At 36.1% G+C, this 17,592-nt stretch overlaps 1 protein-coding gene across 5 annotated transcripts in view; it reads left to right on the top strand.

The window, feature by feature from the left end:
- The window catches only part of WASHC5 (WASH complex subunit 5), a 28,739-nt gene extending 11,599 nt beyond the window's left edge, over positions 1-17,140 (top strand). For 2 of the 5 annotated variants that reach the window (XM_026079920.1, XM_026079921.1), the window contains exons 9-29: positions 622-793; positions 1,643-1,770; positions 2,331-2,460; positions 3,139-3,251; positions 3,873-4,039; positions 4,626-4,701; positions 5,442-5,552; positions 5,671-5,811; positions 7,228-7,308; positions 7,980-8,081; positions 8,736-8,915; positions 9,642-9,766; positions 10,176-10,338; positions 11,127-11,229; positions 11,352-11,431; positions 13,349-13,452; positions 13,938-14,067; positions 14,189-14,285; positions 14,647-14,800; positions 15,058-15,145; positions 16,745-17,140. In XM_026079920.1, the coding sequence (XP_025935705.1) occupies positions 622-793; positions 1,643-1,770; positions 2,331-2,460; positions 3,139-3,251; positions 3,873-4,039; positions 4,626-4,701; positions 5,442-5,552; positions 5,671-5,811; positions 7,228-7,308; positions 7,980-8,081; positions 8,736-8,915; positions 9,642-9,766; positions 10,176-10,338; positions 11,127-11,229; positions 11,352-11,431; positions 13,349-13,452; positions 13,938-14,067; positions 14,189-14,285; positions 14,647-14,800; positions 15,058-15,145; positions 16,745-16,801 (2,502 nt within the window). In that variant the 3' untranslated portion in view covers positions 16,802-17,140. Of the gene's footprint in view, positions 1-621; positions 794-1,642; positions 1,771-2,330; positions 2,461-3,138; positions 3,252-3,872; positions 4,040-4,625; positions 4,702-5,441; positions 5,553-5,670; positions 5,812-7,227; positions 7,309-7,979; positions 8,082-8,735; positions 8,916-9,641; positions 9,767-10,175; positions 10,339-11,126; positions 11,230-11,351; positions 11,432-13,348; positions 13,453-13,937; positions 14,068-14,188; positions 14,286-14,646; positions 14,801-15,057; positions 15,146-16,744 lie in introns of those variants that run through there. The other 3 variants (XM_026079924.1, XM_026079923.1, XM_026079922.1) reach the window with 2 other exon arrangements.
- The last annotated feature ends 452 nt before the right edge of the window (positions 17,141-17,592 follow it).

Here is a 17,592-nt window from a genome sequence, read left to right as displayed (position 1 = left end):
AAAAATACTTGTAAGTGTCAAAGTCTGGTCTTCCCAGTAAAGCTTGTTTCGCTTCCTCTTGGCTTGATTGCATAGTTGTTGACGATCATCACTGTGTCGTTCAGTATTGCGTTGTCTTAGCTGACTATGGTGTTTGGTCTTCCACAGATACAGTTTTAGAAGCTGAACGTTTATAGAGTTTAGCACTCAGCTAGGTAGTTTGGGGCCTTCTAGGTTGTCTAAACAATAATCTGGAAGAAGCACCTGATTTGAAAGAATATCTTAACACTATATGAGTAGATCTTGGTTTTTTGCTCTTTCTTACTGGACARTACAGTATTTTTGCCATTTTTTAGGAATGATTTTTTAAACAGTACGTATATAGGGGGTTTGCAAGTCTGCATTTTCAAAACATTACCTTTCCTATATAGATCCTTTGCTCTAAAATTTACTTTGCATTCCATTGTCATGCAGTTACAGTGTATGACATTGCCAATCAGTAGTGACAGTGTTTTGTTTTGTTTTTCTTTATAGCACTCTTTGATTTGTGTGCCCTTTGAGTTCTTGGGAAGCCCCATGTTGTAGACGATGTTTTCCCTTTGAGGCCAGGATTGTATTAATGGTAATATTGTATATTCCAAGGCTAGCAGGTATGCTGCAGTCACTGAGCGCGTGCACACTCAAGTGCAGCAGTTTCTCAAAGAGGGCTGTTTAAGGGAAGAGCTGGTGCTGGACAGCATTCCCAAGCTGCTGAATTGCCTACGAGACTGCAATGTAGCAATCCGTTGGCTCATGCTTCACACCGCAGACACAGGTAAGACTTTGCATTAGGCTTTTATTACAGAGCTGTAATTTGTGCTCCGTCTTAGGTCCTGAGCAAAGACCAGGGTGTGCTGCTGTTGAAGTCGGCAGTAGCTGACTTCAGTAGCTTCTTGAGCTGTTGCTTTGCTAATGAGTCTCCTAAAATCTTAGACAGAAACAGTATGCATGCCTGTTCTTAATTCTTGCAAGCAGAAACAGGTATAAAAAGTAGTATGAGAATTCATGATCCTGTGGAATAATACTCCACAGAAAAAGTCAGGAAGCTTTATCTTTTTATGCCTTACGACTTACAGCATCCTTCTGAGAGTTTTGTGTAGCACCAAAAGGAAAGCATTAACCAACTTTTTAATATCCTGGTAATTCACAATTTAAAAACAAGCTTCTTATTCTGGTGACTGTTGAATAGTGCCTCTGACAAGAGTTTGGATCCCTAAGCTTACCTGTTTAGGCATAGTCTTGGTTGTACGCTTGTGCTATCTTTGGGGCTTCTTGGTATATGAGAGAGCTGCTGTTATGGCCTCCGTTCATTTTATGTAACAATTTCAGTAATGTTGATCTCTGGGCTTGTCAATCGTGAGTACTAAATTCACACTTGGTTTTTGGAAGCCAACAAAGGAGGCAGCAGAAGGCTGAAGCACCACAGAAACCTTACTTACTCCCTGTTCTAAGGAGGGGGTTGCACAAGGGTGGTCAGATCTATGTTAATGGAGATTAAGGGATTACTAACACATCAGAGCAAAATGTTTCYGCTTTCAAGCTATTTAGAATGAGCCTATTTATAAATATTAACAGCTTAGCTAAGTTCTGTAACAGTGGAGAAATCTTGTCCTTCCGTTTTCAGCTTGTGACCCAAATAACAAACGTCTCCGCCAGATAAAGGATCAAATTCTAACAGATTCAAGGTACAATCCCAGGATCCTTTTCCAGCTTCTACTGGACACAGCTCAATTTGAATTCATTTTGAAAGAGGTAATGTGCCACTGCTGTCTTCAGTGTTTTCTCTTGAACTGCAAAACAAGGCTGAAGAATTGAATAGCAGTAGTACACTTACTGCTCAATCCACTAATATAAAGAATGACTTTTTTGATTTGTTAATTCTGAGTTACGAAAAAAACTCCCAGTTGTCTAATCTGGTAAAATGTGTAAGAGTAGGCTTAACTTCAAGTACATGCCTTGTTGAACTGGATTTGTCTTTGCATAGGCTAAGATGACTACGCAAAGTATAAGTCAACATTAGAGCAGTCTTCTAGGCTCTCTAAGCTAAAATGCCACGGGATGTTTCTGTAACAGACTAAAAATTGATGATATATGTGTTGTATTGTATTATAAAATTCCATCAATTTCTGTCAGCATATGTCCATCCCACTAGCTATATTTTTCAATGCTGTCAATTTTGTATTTAATATTCTGGCAAGATCTCCAAATATTCAGTACTCACTGTAAGTTCCATCTGTTCAATATTTTATTTCATTTATATATTGTAGTAGGCTGTCTTGACAGTTTATAAACCAATTTTTTTTTTCCAAAAGATGTTCAAGCAGATGTTGTCAGAAAAACAAACAAAATGGGAGAACTATAAAAAAGAAGGGTCTGAAAGGATGACTGAGCTTGCCGATGTCTTCTCAGGAGTTAAGCCTCTTACCAGAGTAGAGAAAAATGGTAATAATAGTAATTAAAAAAAATACTGTGAAATAAAGCAATTTTATATATTTTTTCTAAGCTGATACTGAAAGAAAATAGATAAAACTTATTCTGATAATAAGAAAAGTTTTAATTTCCCTCAGCCATCATAGATGTCACTTACATGCTCTCGTTAGGTTTTCTGCATATATTCCATATGTAAGCTAAGCACCCATATTTAGGTACTTATTGTTTAGTTGTCTATATTTTTAAATAGATTTTTTTATCACTTAATTTAGAGATGCCAGGTAAGGCTATGAAATGCCAGTTCACTTTTCCATGTTTAATGGAGTTCATAAGCAAATTTGTTACTAAAATATAGAAATTGAAACTGCCAAGGCAATTAACATTGTCAAACCATTCATCAAACACAAACTTATGATTTAAAGGGCATCACTGTTATTTTTGTATAGGTTTTATACTGCCCATTGTCCTTGGTAATTCAGAAGGGGTTTTTTAGTGTTCTGTGTGACTCTTGCCAAAGTGTTTGCCACCTGGTGAAATGTAGAAATGTAAAAGCAAGATGAAGACCTTTTAGATAATCTCATACAAGTTTAGCAGTGAATATTTTTTTATTGTTATTGACTAACAAATTCCTTATGCCTTTGCTGCTTATTATCCATGCAAGGATTTGATTAAATCTTTCTTCTTAAATAGAAAATCTTCAGGCTTGGTTCAGAGAAATCTCCAAGCAAATAATGTCTCTAAACTACGATGATTCCACTGCAGCAGGCAGAAAAACTGTGCAGCTAATACAAGCACTGGAAGAGGTATGGCAAAGAAATTTTGAGATAAATAGGCTAATATCTTTGAAAAATAACATTTGATATGCATGCACTGACTTCAAATAGATGAATAGCAAAGATCTTCAGACCTAAACAACTGTTAAATTCAGACCTGTTTTATAATGTTATATATATAGTCACCAGGGCTTGCTTATAGATCTTTTGATTGTAAAATAAAGGAGATAGCATGAAAAAACCTGCCACCTGCAGCTGAAAACTAGTAGGGTTTCTTTGAAGCAATGAGTTCAGTTTTAAATATAATTTAGCAACGTTACTCATTATTTTATTAGAAATTCTGAAATCAGAATTCATTTGAAACTAGAGGTGTAATTTGGCAGGCAAAATAAAAAATACCCACACTTGTTGTGTGAATTTTTTTTCCCCTCCAACTTCCAGGGTATAAAAAGAATCCTCAGTATGGTATACCTTCTGGAGTAACTTTGTGAAATTTCTTATTTAATGCATCTCTGAAGTAGGCCAGGATTTTTCAGTGTCTTACTATATTTAAAAAAAAAAAAAAATGTCAGCTTACTGATTGTCTTTGTATTGCTCTCCTTTAAAGATTAACAGACATAAAGGGGGATTTCTTTATTTTGGTAAATATAGGTCCAGGAATTTCACCAGCTGGAAACTAACCTGCAAGTTTGCCAATTTTTGGCTGACACACGCAAATTTCTCCATCAGATGATCCGAACTATCAACATTAAAGAAGAGGTCTTGATCACTATGCAGATAGTTGGTGATCTGTCTTATGCTTGGCAATTAATTGACAGGTATATTACCAGGAGGTTTTTCTTCTAAGTTAGTCATCATTTTTGAAACCTTTAGGAAATAAAATGCATAGGTATTATTAATGCTAGAAATTCTCCAATTTAAAAAGTCTTATAGCCTTATTCTGTGAGCTGCTGAGTATATTCAACTCTCAACAATTTGAGTAAGAATTAACAGCCATCCTTGGCATATTGTGAGTTGCAGACTATGTGATGCTGTAACTTTTTGCTCTCTACCTTGTCCTAACTATAAAAACTTTAAGTTCTCTAAAATATTGGAGATCCTGTTTCAACCAAAAACAAATAAACAAAAACTGGCAAAATTCCTTTCCATGGTGGGGATTTGGTGAGCTGCCCTTCATTAGCTTGGATGTTACTGTGCCTGATGTACACTTCTATCACCCAACCTCTCCATGATCATATGGTTTTCCATGGCCAGTATCTCAGCAGACCAAATTCTTCCTTAGTGTAATTTCACTGATCTCCTGTGCTATTTCTGAATTATGCTGGTGCCAATGACATTGATTTTCAGCTGTTAAATCATGAGTTCCGGGGGAAGGAGCTGACTTCTGTTTGTTTCCTTCTTCAGCTTTACATCTATTATGCAGGAAAGCATAAGAGTCAGTCCATCTATGGTAACTAAACTCAGAGCCACCTTTCTAAAGGTAAGGATGAAAGAAAGTGGATGTACTTTAACACTGCAAGTCGACTAAGGCAGTTGTTAAATAGAACGAAGTCTGTGAAGTTGCATATGATTCAAATCCTTTTACTGRCGTCTTCTATATCTGTATTTCTTTAGGGGTGTAATAAATTAATGGAAGGCTAGTTTTAAAGAAAATAAAACTGAGTTATGCATGTTACTCTGTGCAACCAGTCATATCGTTGCTGTTCGACAAATTAGTGTCATCATCCATCTTCTATCCATTACAGTTACTTGCTGGAGACATGGGTGCATAGATGGGATTCTCTGAATATGTATCAGAGGCAGTTGAAGGAATTACAAGAGTAATGTTGCATATGCACTTCATCTGTCATTATGAAGATCTGCCATCAAATGAGAAGATACACTCTTTCTGTAGAAACAAGAATGGAAAATAGCATGTGGGGGAGCGGGAAAGCTAAAATTACAAGAAAAATCTTTCATGCAACTGATGAGATTGGGGAATATGAGTAAGAGAAATGTAGTGTTACAGTTTGGATTTTTGGCTTTTTAACAAAAAAGATTTTTTGTTTGGTTTTTTTGTTTGTTTGTTTTCCCAGTTGGCAATCTCATGTTGTAATGCCACTTTTTAGGAAGAATCCTCTGCTTTGAATTGCAGTTTGAGGCCTGAGCAAGAGAGTTCAGGCACGTAAGTGATATTAGAAAAATAGACATGTGAAGCTAAAATGTTAACTTTATTTCTAGCTCGCTTCCGCTCTTGACTTGCCACTTCTCCGTATCAATCAAGCAAACAGCCCTGATCTTCTCAGTGTATCACAATATTATTCGGGCGAGTTGGTTTCCTATGTAAGAAAGGTAGGATTTGAAGAGACATAATTGTCCTGTTCTTCAATTGCTTATCCTCAATTTAAGATTACTTTTTTTTTAACTGAGAGTGTACTGACTGTGTTTGTCTCATCTCTCTTTTGCAAAGGTTCTACAGATAATTCCAGAAAGCATGTTTACATCTCTTCTCAAAATTATAAAGCTTCAGACTCATGATATTATTGAAGTGCCTACTCGCCTTGATAAGGACAAGCTACGAGATTATGCTCAGCTTGGACCACGATATGAGGTGCAGTTAAAATAGGGAATTCTGAAAAAGCATACCTTATAGGTAGCCAACATCAGCCAAATTTAAGTAGATACAGCTCCATAGAATTTGCACTTTAACAGCAAAGCTGGATTTGTTGACTGAGTAGGAATTAAAATTGACTAGTGTTACAATGAAGAAAGGGGAGGAAAGCCTAAGAGGAAACCTAAATATATTTGTAAATGAGGGTAAATGTTTTCAGTTAGGTAGGAGGAAAAAAAATAAAGACCCAAGTCTGGAATGAAGCCCTCACATTTGGAATACTTGTTCCAGGAGAAGGAGAAGACTGAATGAGCCAGCGCTGTTAAGCTTCTTGCTGGCCCTCAAAGACAGGATGGAGGCATGCTGATTTGATCAGCTAGAAAAGCTGCTATTGCTGTTTGGCTTTTTGTCTAGGGGGTTTCTCCTCCACTGCTATCACTCTGGAAATATGAAAAAACATTAAAATTATTTGGCTTTCTTTTTATTAGAAGAAGATGAGCAAAAATCTGAGTAGACCAGTAACTCTTTCCCTCAAAGAATATATGCTTTCGTTCTCCAGATACCAATTACGTGTCATCTTTTTCCAGCAGTTCTTGCTGAAGCGCTTACTTGTTACTGAGTTTTACATGAGCAGATTGTGGATTCTCATTAAGCTGTCATTCAGGCCTGAATACGAGGTTTAGACTCCTGCATTAAATTTTGCAAAGATGGTTTATTTTTTGTGAGGGCAGGGATGGAGCTGGAGGCAGAACTGATAGTGGTTTGGAGGGGGGGGGTTGTTTTTTGTTTTGTTTTTTTCTGAGAAGGGAGAGGGGAAAGTACTCATCTTGCTCAAAGGCTTTTCACTTATGTTTTCTGTAGAATAGAGACAATGCAGTTCAAACTTACAATTCTATCTTGTAAATGTCATAAAGGCAAAAGAATGGCTAGTCTGAGCAGATGGATGCTCACCTTATATTATAAAACTAAATGAATGTGTTACTGTATTAAATCTGTGGAAATATTGAAGAGGACCCATTGCCAGCAGCAGGTTTTATTGTGAAATAACTATGTAAAGCTGTGCCCCTAGCCTACTCAAAGGTACTGACTGGCATTTATGTCCGTGGTGTTTTGTATGCACACGATACAGAGGGCTAGGTTTTTTCTCCCATAACCTGTGCAAAGCCATTTGAAGTTACCTGTTCTTTCCTCCTGGTAACATAGCTATCTTGATCTAATTTAAAAATATATATATATATATATAGTACTATATATATGTGACTTGAATTAGATGGAAAAATTGAAGCTCTGTTGGTGTGAATTGCTTCAGAATAAAGTAGGAAGCTAGCTCTGGAAAAGATTTATTATGTTTTTAGAGTGATTATCTGTGTATTAAGGAATCACTTCAATCAGTTGTATCCTCTGTTCCTATTAAAGGTTGCCAAGCTAACCCACGCAATTTCAATTTTCACTGAAGGTATCCTCATGATGAAAACTACTTTAGTTGGTATCATCAAGGTAATGTTCCATTATTCCATTAGGAAAAAGTCACTTGGTAGCAATTAGCACTCTAGGATAGATATTTCAGAACATTAAGCAGGACCTTGAGGGAAAATAAAAAGACAATAAGAAGTAAATTGGCATCCAGATTTTCAAATTGGGCTGCCTAACTTGGCATCCAAATAAAAACTGTATTATTTAAGGATGCTAAGAACACACAGTTCTCATTGTACATAGACTCATCAACTTTAATTGATGCATTTTGGAAATTTGGAAAAATGATTGCAAGCTTTTCTGAAGAGCTGTTTCTTCCATTGGCAAAGGCTGTTCTTCCTACATTAAGATGCATCTTTCAGGGCCTCAGAAGTAAGAACCTCAGGAGTAAGCGCTCTTGAGCAAACATACAAAACCAATATGCACTAAGTGCATACAATGGACCATTAACAAAGTTTGAAAATGGGAAGTACAATTCAAACCTTTGCCATTCCACTTAAAAGAATAATTCTGTTGTCTAGCAGAAGTATTTAAATATTTATCCTTTGAACCAACTGCTGGTAGAGAAGTGCATGTGTTGGCACTGCTTTCCTATTACATGATAAGTACTTAATGTCTTTCTTGGTAAAAATGAAATATTTTTATATTTTTTGATAGCTTTCTGACTTTCAGAAAAAAATGTTTTTTCTACTTAGGTGGACCCAAAACAGTTACTAGAGGATGGAATAAGGAAGGAGCTAGTAAAACGGGTAGCTCTAGCTCTTCACAGGGGACTTATCTTTAATCCTAGAGCCAAGGTGAGTTACAGCTAGATTTGATACTATTTTTTATGTATCTCGGCTTTGATGGAACCTCTTTTATTATACTACCTGTTAGAAAATAGTTTTTACTTTTCTGTACAGGTTTCCTTTTTGTAGATAAAGTACATTTTTTGAACTTCTTAAAGGTTCTTTGGAATGCCTTGTTTGATATTAAAATGAATTCATAAACTAGTAAGAGGAGATGGAATCCAAAAACCTATTTCTATTCTATTCCCAAATGTCATGTGATTTCTGAGTTCATAGTTCTATTTTTGTCTATGATGTTTGATGACAACAGATGATGCATCTAAGCCACATAAAGAATATAGAAAGGAAAAGAAAGGAAAAGGTAAAATAAGGAATATGACTGTTGTTTTGTTCCTGTCTAGATTCTTGAGTCTCTCTCCCAGATCAATCAACAGTACCACTGAAGCCTAAAATGAAAATCAGGAGAAAAAAATATTTTTGTAAGAATAATTACTTGAGATATGAAGCAACCTTTTCAGTTCTGGCTGGAGCATTATAAAATCCTGGAGAGACTGTTGTATGGAAAGGCATTTAGAAGCCTTGCACATTTTCTTAGTGTTCTGCCTAGTCAGAGTTCAGTTTTTATCTTTCTTTTTTTTTCCTCTTTTTTTTTCCCCCCTATAGCCAAGTGAACTGATGCCCAAATTGAAAGAAATGGCAGCTACAATGGATGGGTTCCATCGATCATTTGAATATATCCAGGATTATGTCAACATATATGGTTTAAAAATTTGGCAAGAAGAAGTTTCTCGTATTATTAACTACAACGTGGAACAGGAGTGCAATAACTTCCTAAGAACAAAGGTGCTAGTTAAAACAAGAATGGCAAAAAAGTTGATAAATGTCTCTATATTTSGATGCTAAAGTTTGGATGTAAAGTGACTGATAGAACATCATGCATCAACCAGATAGCTGTGATTCTAACTAAATGTGCTAGACACTGCAAAAGAACATCCATCGCCACCTTTTCCGGAATGATTTCAGCATCCCCAGTGTATTAGTTGCATACAAGCAGAGCAAAGGGCCACAAACACAGTATTTTAATCTCTCTCATAAACAAGCAATATCCTTCCTCTCCTTCCTGAAGAAAACAGAAAATAACTACTGAATCATAGCAGTCCTCATTCTATCTATAGCCAGGTATCAAAATGCAGGCTTATAAAGACTGCAGTAGTAATCTGCTCTTTTTGGTCACCATATTACAATTCACAAGTGAAGGAGTGAACAGATCTTGAATTTAGCTAACAAAATGGCAGATGGTTCTCTTGCRGAAAGGAGCAGATGGAATTCTCACCAGGAATTTAGGTTGTTCTCTTTATATTCTGCTTGCCCTTTGTCATAAGCTTAATTCTTCTTTTTGCTTTATTCTGTTTTTTGTAGTGTTTTGCTGTGTATAATTTACTGTATTGTTCTATAGCATTTACTACTTTAATTAAAACAAAAGAAATTGAATTTCTAAGGCAAATTAAAAATATATGCATATATATAATAATATATGATAACATTGCAAATTACTGTTTTACTTTTCAGATTCAAGACTGGCAAAGTATATACCAGTCTACTCATATTCCTATACCAAAATTCACACCTGTGGATGAATCTGTAACATTTATTGGTCGGCTTTGTAGAGAAATCCTGAGGATCACAGATCCGAAGTAAGTACTATATGCCACAAGCTATATTATAGCTCTATGCATTGTATTGGTCCAATTCCACTATATAATAAGRAAATATACTAATTATAGGCGAATAGTTTTTCTTGGCTGTCATACCATTGTCTTTATCTAAAACAGAATTTTCCCAATCCATCCTGTACATTTTAAATATTAGTTTAGAAAAGTTGTGATTTTGGTCTAACAATGCATTACACAAAAAGGGGGAGAAAAGAACCCRGGAAGAGTGATAGAACCCTTGCAGAAAGAGGAGTGACAAAACATCACCTGAGATATTTACAGAGTCTTTCTAGTGTCTTTCAGAGTAAGATAACTCATTACTCAGATCATCACAGAAACAGTCTGCAGCTCATTCTAAAATATGTCATTTGTTTGTTTAATTTTTCTTTAGATTCACATGTTACATTGACCAAATGAACACCTGGTATGATATCAAAACTCATCAGGAGGTAACCAGTAGTCGTCTCTTCTCAGAGATCCAAGATACTTTGGGTACCTTTGGTCTCAATGGTTTAGACAGGCTGCTCTGTTTCATGATTGTGAAGGAGCTGCAGGTAATCTTTGAACTTCAGTTTCTGAAGTTCRTGATATTTTTATTGCTTAGTAACTTGTTCTAGTGGAATGAAAGTTCTGTTAACTTTTGAAATGGCAGATTAAACTTAAGTATTTTGTTGTGACTGGTAGGCTTTTTAATAATAATCTTTCAAATCCAAAGCTTTTGAAAAATGTGTATTTGAACTCAAAGGTAAAATACCATTTACAGGTATAATTAAAGTTGTTAATCTGGAATAAATGGTGCTAATCACTATAGGCTACATGTTAACATTAAATGGACAGTTCATAAGGAATGCTTTTCTAAGGTGTATGCTTTGTGGCGATTATTTACTTAACTTTTTCTGTATAGGTATGTACAAAGAATTGGGGGGGTTGTGTCTACCATGATAAATAATGTGTCAGTTCTATCCAATGACCTTTTCCATATTACCTCTACTTGAATCAATTTTTTGATTTTCTTAAAAGAATCCAAAGCAGATTGAATATGTCCTATTCTGGTTAGAAATTAAAAAAAAAAAAAGAAGACAGTTTTTCCTTGAAAAAACTGTTGGCTACAGGGGTATTATGTATTGGTGAGGTGGATCTGCGGGTCTCGTAACACTGAGTATTGTCATCCAGAAAAACAAAAAGTTTAACTATGGGATTCTTCAGCTCTGCAACTGTGGAAATATTCCTTCTCCTCTAACAACAAAAAACTACTATTGAACACATACATGCTACGATTAATCGTGGTGGCATAACAGCCATGTGTGAGGTTTTTAACTTATTGTTTCTTTCTTTTATTTAGAATTTCCTCAGCATGTTTCAAAAAAATATATTACGAGACAGGACAGTACAGGATACCTTAAAAGCACTTATGAATACTGTCAGTCCTCTCAAAGGAATTATAGGTAAGTGCTTTCTGTTTAAGATGCAAGATAGATGTTGTCTTAGTGCACTTGCATTTATTTATTTCTCTTCTTACTTTTTTTTTCTTTCTTTTTTTAACTCCTTGCCCTTCTTCTTTTCTCAGCAAATTCAAACAAAGTTTATTCTACAGCAATTGCAAAAACTCAGAAGATATGGACAGCATATTTAGACTCCATAATGAAGGTAAGTTTATATGACTCACTGATACACAGAATTCACTCCAGGATCTTTAGTTACATGCTTTATTCTGTGTATTTTACAGTGTCGTATTATTTTGGTGTGGAATTCTGTAACATTAGAAATTAAGCATGGCTGGATATGTGAGAGCTCCTGAGCTTTCTTTGTGTAGACAGCTCTTAACCCAGACTTAAAATCCACAAAGTGCTTAGCACTGGGGGTCCATATGTAAAATCCTATAGCTTGCCTAAAATGGAATGAAGCATTAGAGCTCTGACTTTGTGAAGRCTGAGCTAGTGCTCAGCATCAAGAGCCCGGACATCCCCCGTAGTGCCATGTGAATGTAAATGTACCCCAGCTAAAGTTTTAAGCAGGAACATGCGCTGAATTTGCCTTGTTCACGCAGAAGTCAGTCCAAGAAGCCAAACGTTTAAACAAGCTATCCCATTAACACGTCTGCTTACCTTCCCCAGCCTTTCAAATGACCTCAACTTCAAATGATATTTTATAGCTAACATTTTTCAAAGTGTTGTGAATATTTGTATTATTGAAGAGAAGAGGAAAGATCAGGGAAGGAAGGGGAAAGTTGACTGCAACAAGCCTCTCTGTGATCTCCTGTCATTTTTACTTCCTGCCATTGCTGACCCAAAGGTCTAGGGAGAGGGAGGGAAGAAGATACAAGCATTTTTACATACAGGTGAAAAATAAGCAAATAAATGCATTTTCCAAAAGCACTCCTGTCCCTTTCCTTCTACCTGCTCTTCCCCATCTCCATCCCAGCCTACGGCATCACAAATAGTGAATGTGTGTGTTTGTGAATCATTCACACAAATGTATAGCTAGTGAAAATCCGTACGAATAGCACAATGTCATATCCACTGAATCTTTAGTCCATGCCAAGCTGCAGATGATTCTTTTCCTGAACACTTGTTGTTTTAAGACACTTTTCATTTTACCTCCTATATTTTTAGAAGACAATAGGATGCTTTTTTCAGCAGTTTACAGTAGAAATAGAGGAAGACAAGTGGCTTATTTTTATTTAAAAAAAAAAAAAGAAAGAAAAAATTTCCTGCCACCTGCACCAGCTTAATGCGCAGTAAGGCATAGGTTTGGACACAAGATAATGATGGCTATTCCCACCCCATGGTGGAGTCTTGAGCACAGTTCCTTAAAGACCTATCAGTAAAAACATAGCTTCCAGAGAACTGAGGTGTTGCCATATATTGTATCTCTTAGCACATGTGACTCTTTAAGTTAGTATTTCCAAATTACGCTAGTATTTTTCTGAAGAATTTGAAACTAGAATCTTGGCTAGTTGGGTAATTATTCATGCTTTGGTACCCTCAAGAAGAGGGGGATTTAATGTTTCATGTGGACCAAAACTTTCTAGATTAAAACTATTCTGGTGATTTTGTGAGTAAAGTAACTGTTCCTATCTCAGTGGGAAAGCCACTGAGTGGGAAAGGTTTGTTGTAGCTCAGTCATAGATCTTTGTAGGTATCTAAAAGTTGTTATTTCTGAGGTACTTCATAAGCTGTAATAAACTGTCTGCTCTGGCATTTTGTATCTGTTACCGCTTTAGTGTCCTCTTCACACTGCCTGGATTTGCTCCCTTTAACTGTGTGTGAAACTTGGGCCCTGTGACTACTCCTCTCCTCCGACTGTACAGTTAGGGTGCGTCAGCTCTGATTGCAGGCAGTCTGAATCAATGCTCTCTAAAATAAGAGAGTAGGGTCAGCCACCAGTGTACGTACTTAGGTTGGGCAGCCCTACAAAGGCTCTTAGGGGCAATGAGGAATTAAGGTAAGCTATATTACTGTAAATTGTAATTATTTAAAATATTTTTCCTTAGTTTGACTTTCCTGTTCTCCCATTGCCTTCAGTATAACTCCCCACCCTTGTYTTGTTTGTTTGTTTAAACAGGTCGGTCAGATGCAGCTTTTAAGACGGCAGATTACCAATGAATTGAATTATTCCTGCAGGTTTGACTCCAAGCATTTGGCTGCTGCTTTGGAAAATCTCAATAAGTAAGAAGCAAAATGTGCTGAAGAACAGCATGTATCATTGCAATATTAATTGTTGTCAGTTAAGCAATCCTTAAAATCTAAACTGGGGCAAAATGTGGAGTCTGATTGGTTGGGGTTTTTTGATTGTTATTTGAATCTGAACCCAATAAAACCTTGGGTTAAAATAAATAACTCAGGTAGCTAGTAATTTGAAAGAACATGTTAGTGGGCAGTGCAGCTTTCTAATTGCATGTGGTTATACCTGGAGTTGAGATCATGTCTGGATAAGAGATAAGAACAGTGAACCTGTTTGGAGCTGATTTTGAATCAAGTAAGATCTTGGTTTAAAAAAAAAAATCCAAAAGTTGGTTTACTCTTGTTTGTAACTATTTACAAGTTTTGTGTGCGTGCAACTTTTATATTAGTATGACTTGCAGCATTGTGTCAGGTTTATTTGTGGACAGTTTAAATAAGTACTTAATGCATTTAATTCATATTCCTTTTAGAGCAATATTGGCTGACATTGAAGCACATTATCAGAATCCATCACTGCCTTATCCTAAAGAAGACAACACTCTTCTGTATGAAATCACAGCTTATTTGGAAGCAGCTGGCATTCACAATCCACTAAATAAGGTTAGGCTTACCTTCTGGTGCTTGGCATATTTTGCTTTTCTCTTTTGCAGATTATTAATTGAGTGGGGGGAAAAAAGTTAATACKTGGAAAAACTGTGTTCCTCTTCTTTATTTTCCTCAGATCTACATAACAACGAAACGGTTCCCGTATTTTCCCACTGTCAACTTCCTATTTCTGATTTCCCAGTTTTCAAAACTTCAGTACAACAAAAATTTAGGTATTGTATAGGTTGTTGTTCCCTTGTTGTTCCCTTGTTGTTCCCTCATTGTAAACCTTATAAAAACCTATTTAAAATTAGCTATATACAAGATGCTCAGTTTCTGACTCCTACAATGGAGTAGGAAACAGAATCCCAACTTTTGACTTTTTAATTCCATCTTATGCCTTACTGAATAGCTTGRTGATATTTGCAGTGGCAGAAATACAGTTGCTACATTGTTTTTAGTTTTTGTGTGTGGGCAAGCAGAAAGGGAGACACCACACAAAACCTCATGCGAATGTATTATAAAAGTTTCTCTCTGCTATAAAGGATATATTCTGTTTTATCAACATCTGTTGGTTTTGTTTTTTCTGTGCAGGAGTGGTGTGCAGACGGCCAGCTGATCAAATTGACTGGCTGCCTTTAGTTCTTGGACTCCTTACCTTATTGAAACAGTTTCACTCAAGATACACAGAGCAGTTCCTGGCTCTAATCGGTCAGTTTATTCGTTCAACAATGGAGCAGTGCACAAGGTATCCATGTTCCTCTTTTTCCCTAAATATCACCTCTGGGTAGGGTTTTGGTATAACCATCACTGCTTTTTGAGTATGTTGTTCTAGTAAAATATATTTGACATAATGACTAAGATTAAAATGTTTCTCCTCTTGTAATGGGATCACATGGTACCTAATTGAAGAAGTATTATTTGAAGTCTGTCATTTTCATACAGTTTTATCCAGATAACTGATTGGCTAATAAGWCTATGATCTTCACGATTGTTTTATTTTAGCCAGAAGATACCAGAGATGCCTGCTGATGTAGTGGGTGCCCTCATGTTCCTGGAAGACTATATTCGCTATACAAAGTTACCAAGAAAGGTAAGAAAGAATTCCATGTCTTCTGTACATAGCACCAGGAATGCTGGCCCCACTGAACTTACTCATCCATAGATCCAATGATGTTAGCTGAAAGAGAATTAAAAATAATTGGGATATTTCCTTACATGATGTTAACTGATACTGAAGCCACTGATAAAATGCTTTTATATAGTAGCTTGTATTTGTCTGGATTATTATTTTCAGATAATTCAACTGCTACTCAGTGTGAAAACTTTTTTTCCTTGTTCCTTATGTTTATGTTGTTAAATACAAAAGGAGATTAGAATCAGGTCATCTAAATAATAGATGCTATTTTTGCTTGGAAATACATTCTTTTCTACCTGGAGCCCTGTTCAGAGGACCTAAATTTTAGTTTATTTTGTAGTTATGTAGAAGTTTCACACCTGTCTACTGTGGGACATGGCATCATCTGTAAATGAATGTCCAAACCACGGACTGGTTAAGCATGTCCAGAAAACTGTATTCACCCTTTTTGGGTGTTGTGTAAAAGACTGCTGAAAGGAGACAGATGAAAAATGTCACCTTCTATGAATAGGCCATAATGAATTCTCTTACCCTGCACAACCTTCAAACTGTGTTACTCGCATACTTTGTGTAAATATTGTCATACCAGCCATATTATCCTTACAGAAAGTTAATTTTGGTAGTATTTCAACTTTGTGTGGATTTCAAGAAGCAGCCTGTTTCCATTTAATCTTCAGAGAGAGAGTCCAKTGTGGGGAGGTTTGGGGAGAGAAAGGAGATAAAAGAGTAGTTCTGAGATGTTGCAGAATTAAATAATAGCAAACTCAGCAGTATTCTAAATCTAGAGCAAAAAGTTATTCAGCAACTCTAAATTCTGGTTAAACACCATCTCCAGCCCTTTTTTCCCTTTCCTTCTCTTCATGCCCAGGAAGCAAAGCCTCCCAGGCAGCCTCTCTATTTTACACAGAAGGGAAATCTTTAAAGTCTGGGCCTGTAGAGAGACTTCCTTTACAGTTAGATGACTTAACTGCATCTGAAGAAGATATATTATTTATACGTGGTATTAAAACCAAGTCATAATCCTATTTGATATAGGCTGTATCTCAGTTGAGGAAAGTTTGTTATGYATGAAAAAGCCATTTCCTAGTTATACTTATGAATGAAAGAGATTTTTTCCAGTTTCTCTCTTGTTCCTACCACATTGCACTGAGAGCTGGGAGATCCCTGTGTAAGTAGGGTATTTCAGCTAATGTGCCAGTTCCACTTCATTTTGGGGTATATGGAGACACGGCAAAGAGTGTCAGCATTCTCCCAATTCTTACACAGTATCTATGGTTCCAACATACATTCCTTTCACAGTGGTTAGGTGACATGAGTTGGGCAGTTCAGGTCTTTCTCACAGCCCAAGACTTGCTTTACTTCCTTATTTCATGTCCCTTCCTCGCTCTGTGCACTAAGCAAGAACACAGCCAGGAGCATGTCTTAAAGCCTGCGTGGTTCAGGTCAATAACACTGCACACTTCATTCAATTATATGTGCTATGTTAATGGGTAAATAAAGCATACAAATGAATAATGCATAAAATACCTAATTGTGACTTCCTGTTTTCTTTAGGTTGTTGAAGCACATGTGCCTAGTTTCATTTTTGATGAATTCAGAACTGTTCTATGAATACAGAAAATGGCCAGGTCTTTCCTCCAAGCCCAAATCAGGGAATTGGAGACTGAAGGTGAGACAAATACTGCTCTTCAGAACTGTATCTTCTCTGTGTTTTGAGGCAATACCTACAACTGTCTATGTGAAACATAACCATCAGCACTAGTATATATAATTAACACTTGTTTAAATCTTGGCATCATATGCAATYTGTATCTCATCCAAACAGTGTACATTTTGTACTGCACATTATAAATGCTGTATGTAATTGTTTATGTATAAATCATTTAGTTTTTTGTTCTGAATAACTATTTGCGAAAGTTTTGACTTTTGTATCACAAATAAACATTTAAATTGAAGTAAAGGTCTCTGATTGTTTGCCAGGATTGATGATTCCAAAATGTCAGTTTTCCTGTTAAAAGAACCATTACTGGGAATGAATGTACAGTGGGCAGAGGTTTGGTGTCTGCCTCTGTACTACAGAAGTCAAAGAGAAAAAGTCTCATTAAGGGACAGAGAAAGAATTAAATATCCATAGCTGAAAAGTCATGACACACTATTTAAAGGCATAAATATTTCTTTCAGTCCAACTTTGACATGATTAGTATGTATAAACAGTTAATAAACATTATAGTCAATTTTAACAAAAAAAATTGATAAAAATATTTTATGTGTATTTAGATTTTTCTACTTTAATTTTGTAATTAAGTACTATTAAAAGTAATACAGCTAACAGCCTCCAGACAAGATCACTGCCAGTCCTAAAATGTGCTCAACAACCTTCTTTTCAGTTCTATAACAAAATG

This window comes from Apteryx rowi, unplaced genomic scaffold (genome assembly GCF_003343035.1).
Source record: "Apteryx rowi isolate R43461 unplaced genomic scaffold, aptRow1 scaffold_505, whole genome shotgun sequence".
Taxonomy (NCBI): Eukaryota; Metazoa; Chordata; class Aves; order Apterygiformes; family Apterygidae; genus Apteryx; species Apteryx rowi.
The sequence above is the reverse complement of the archived record's forward strand: the minus strand, read 5'-3'. Positions and strand labels throughout refer to the sequence as shown.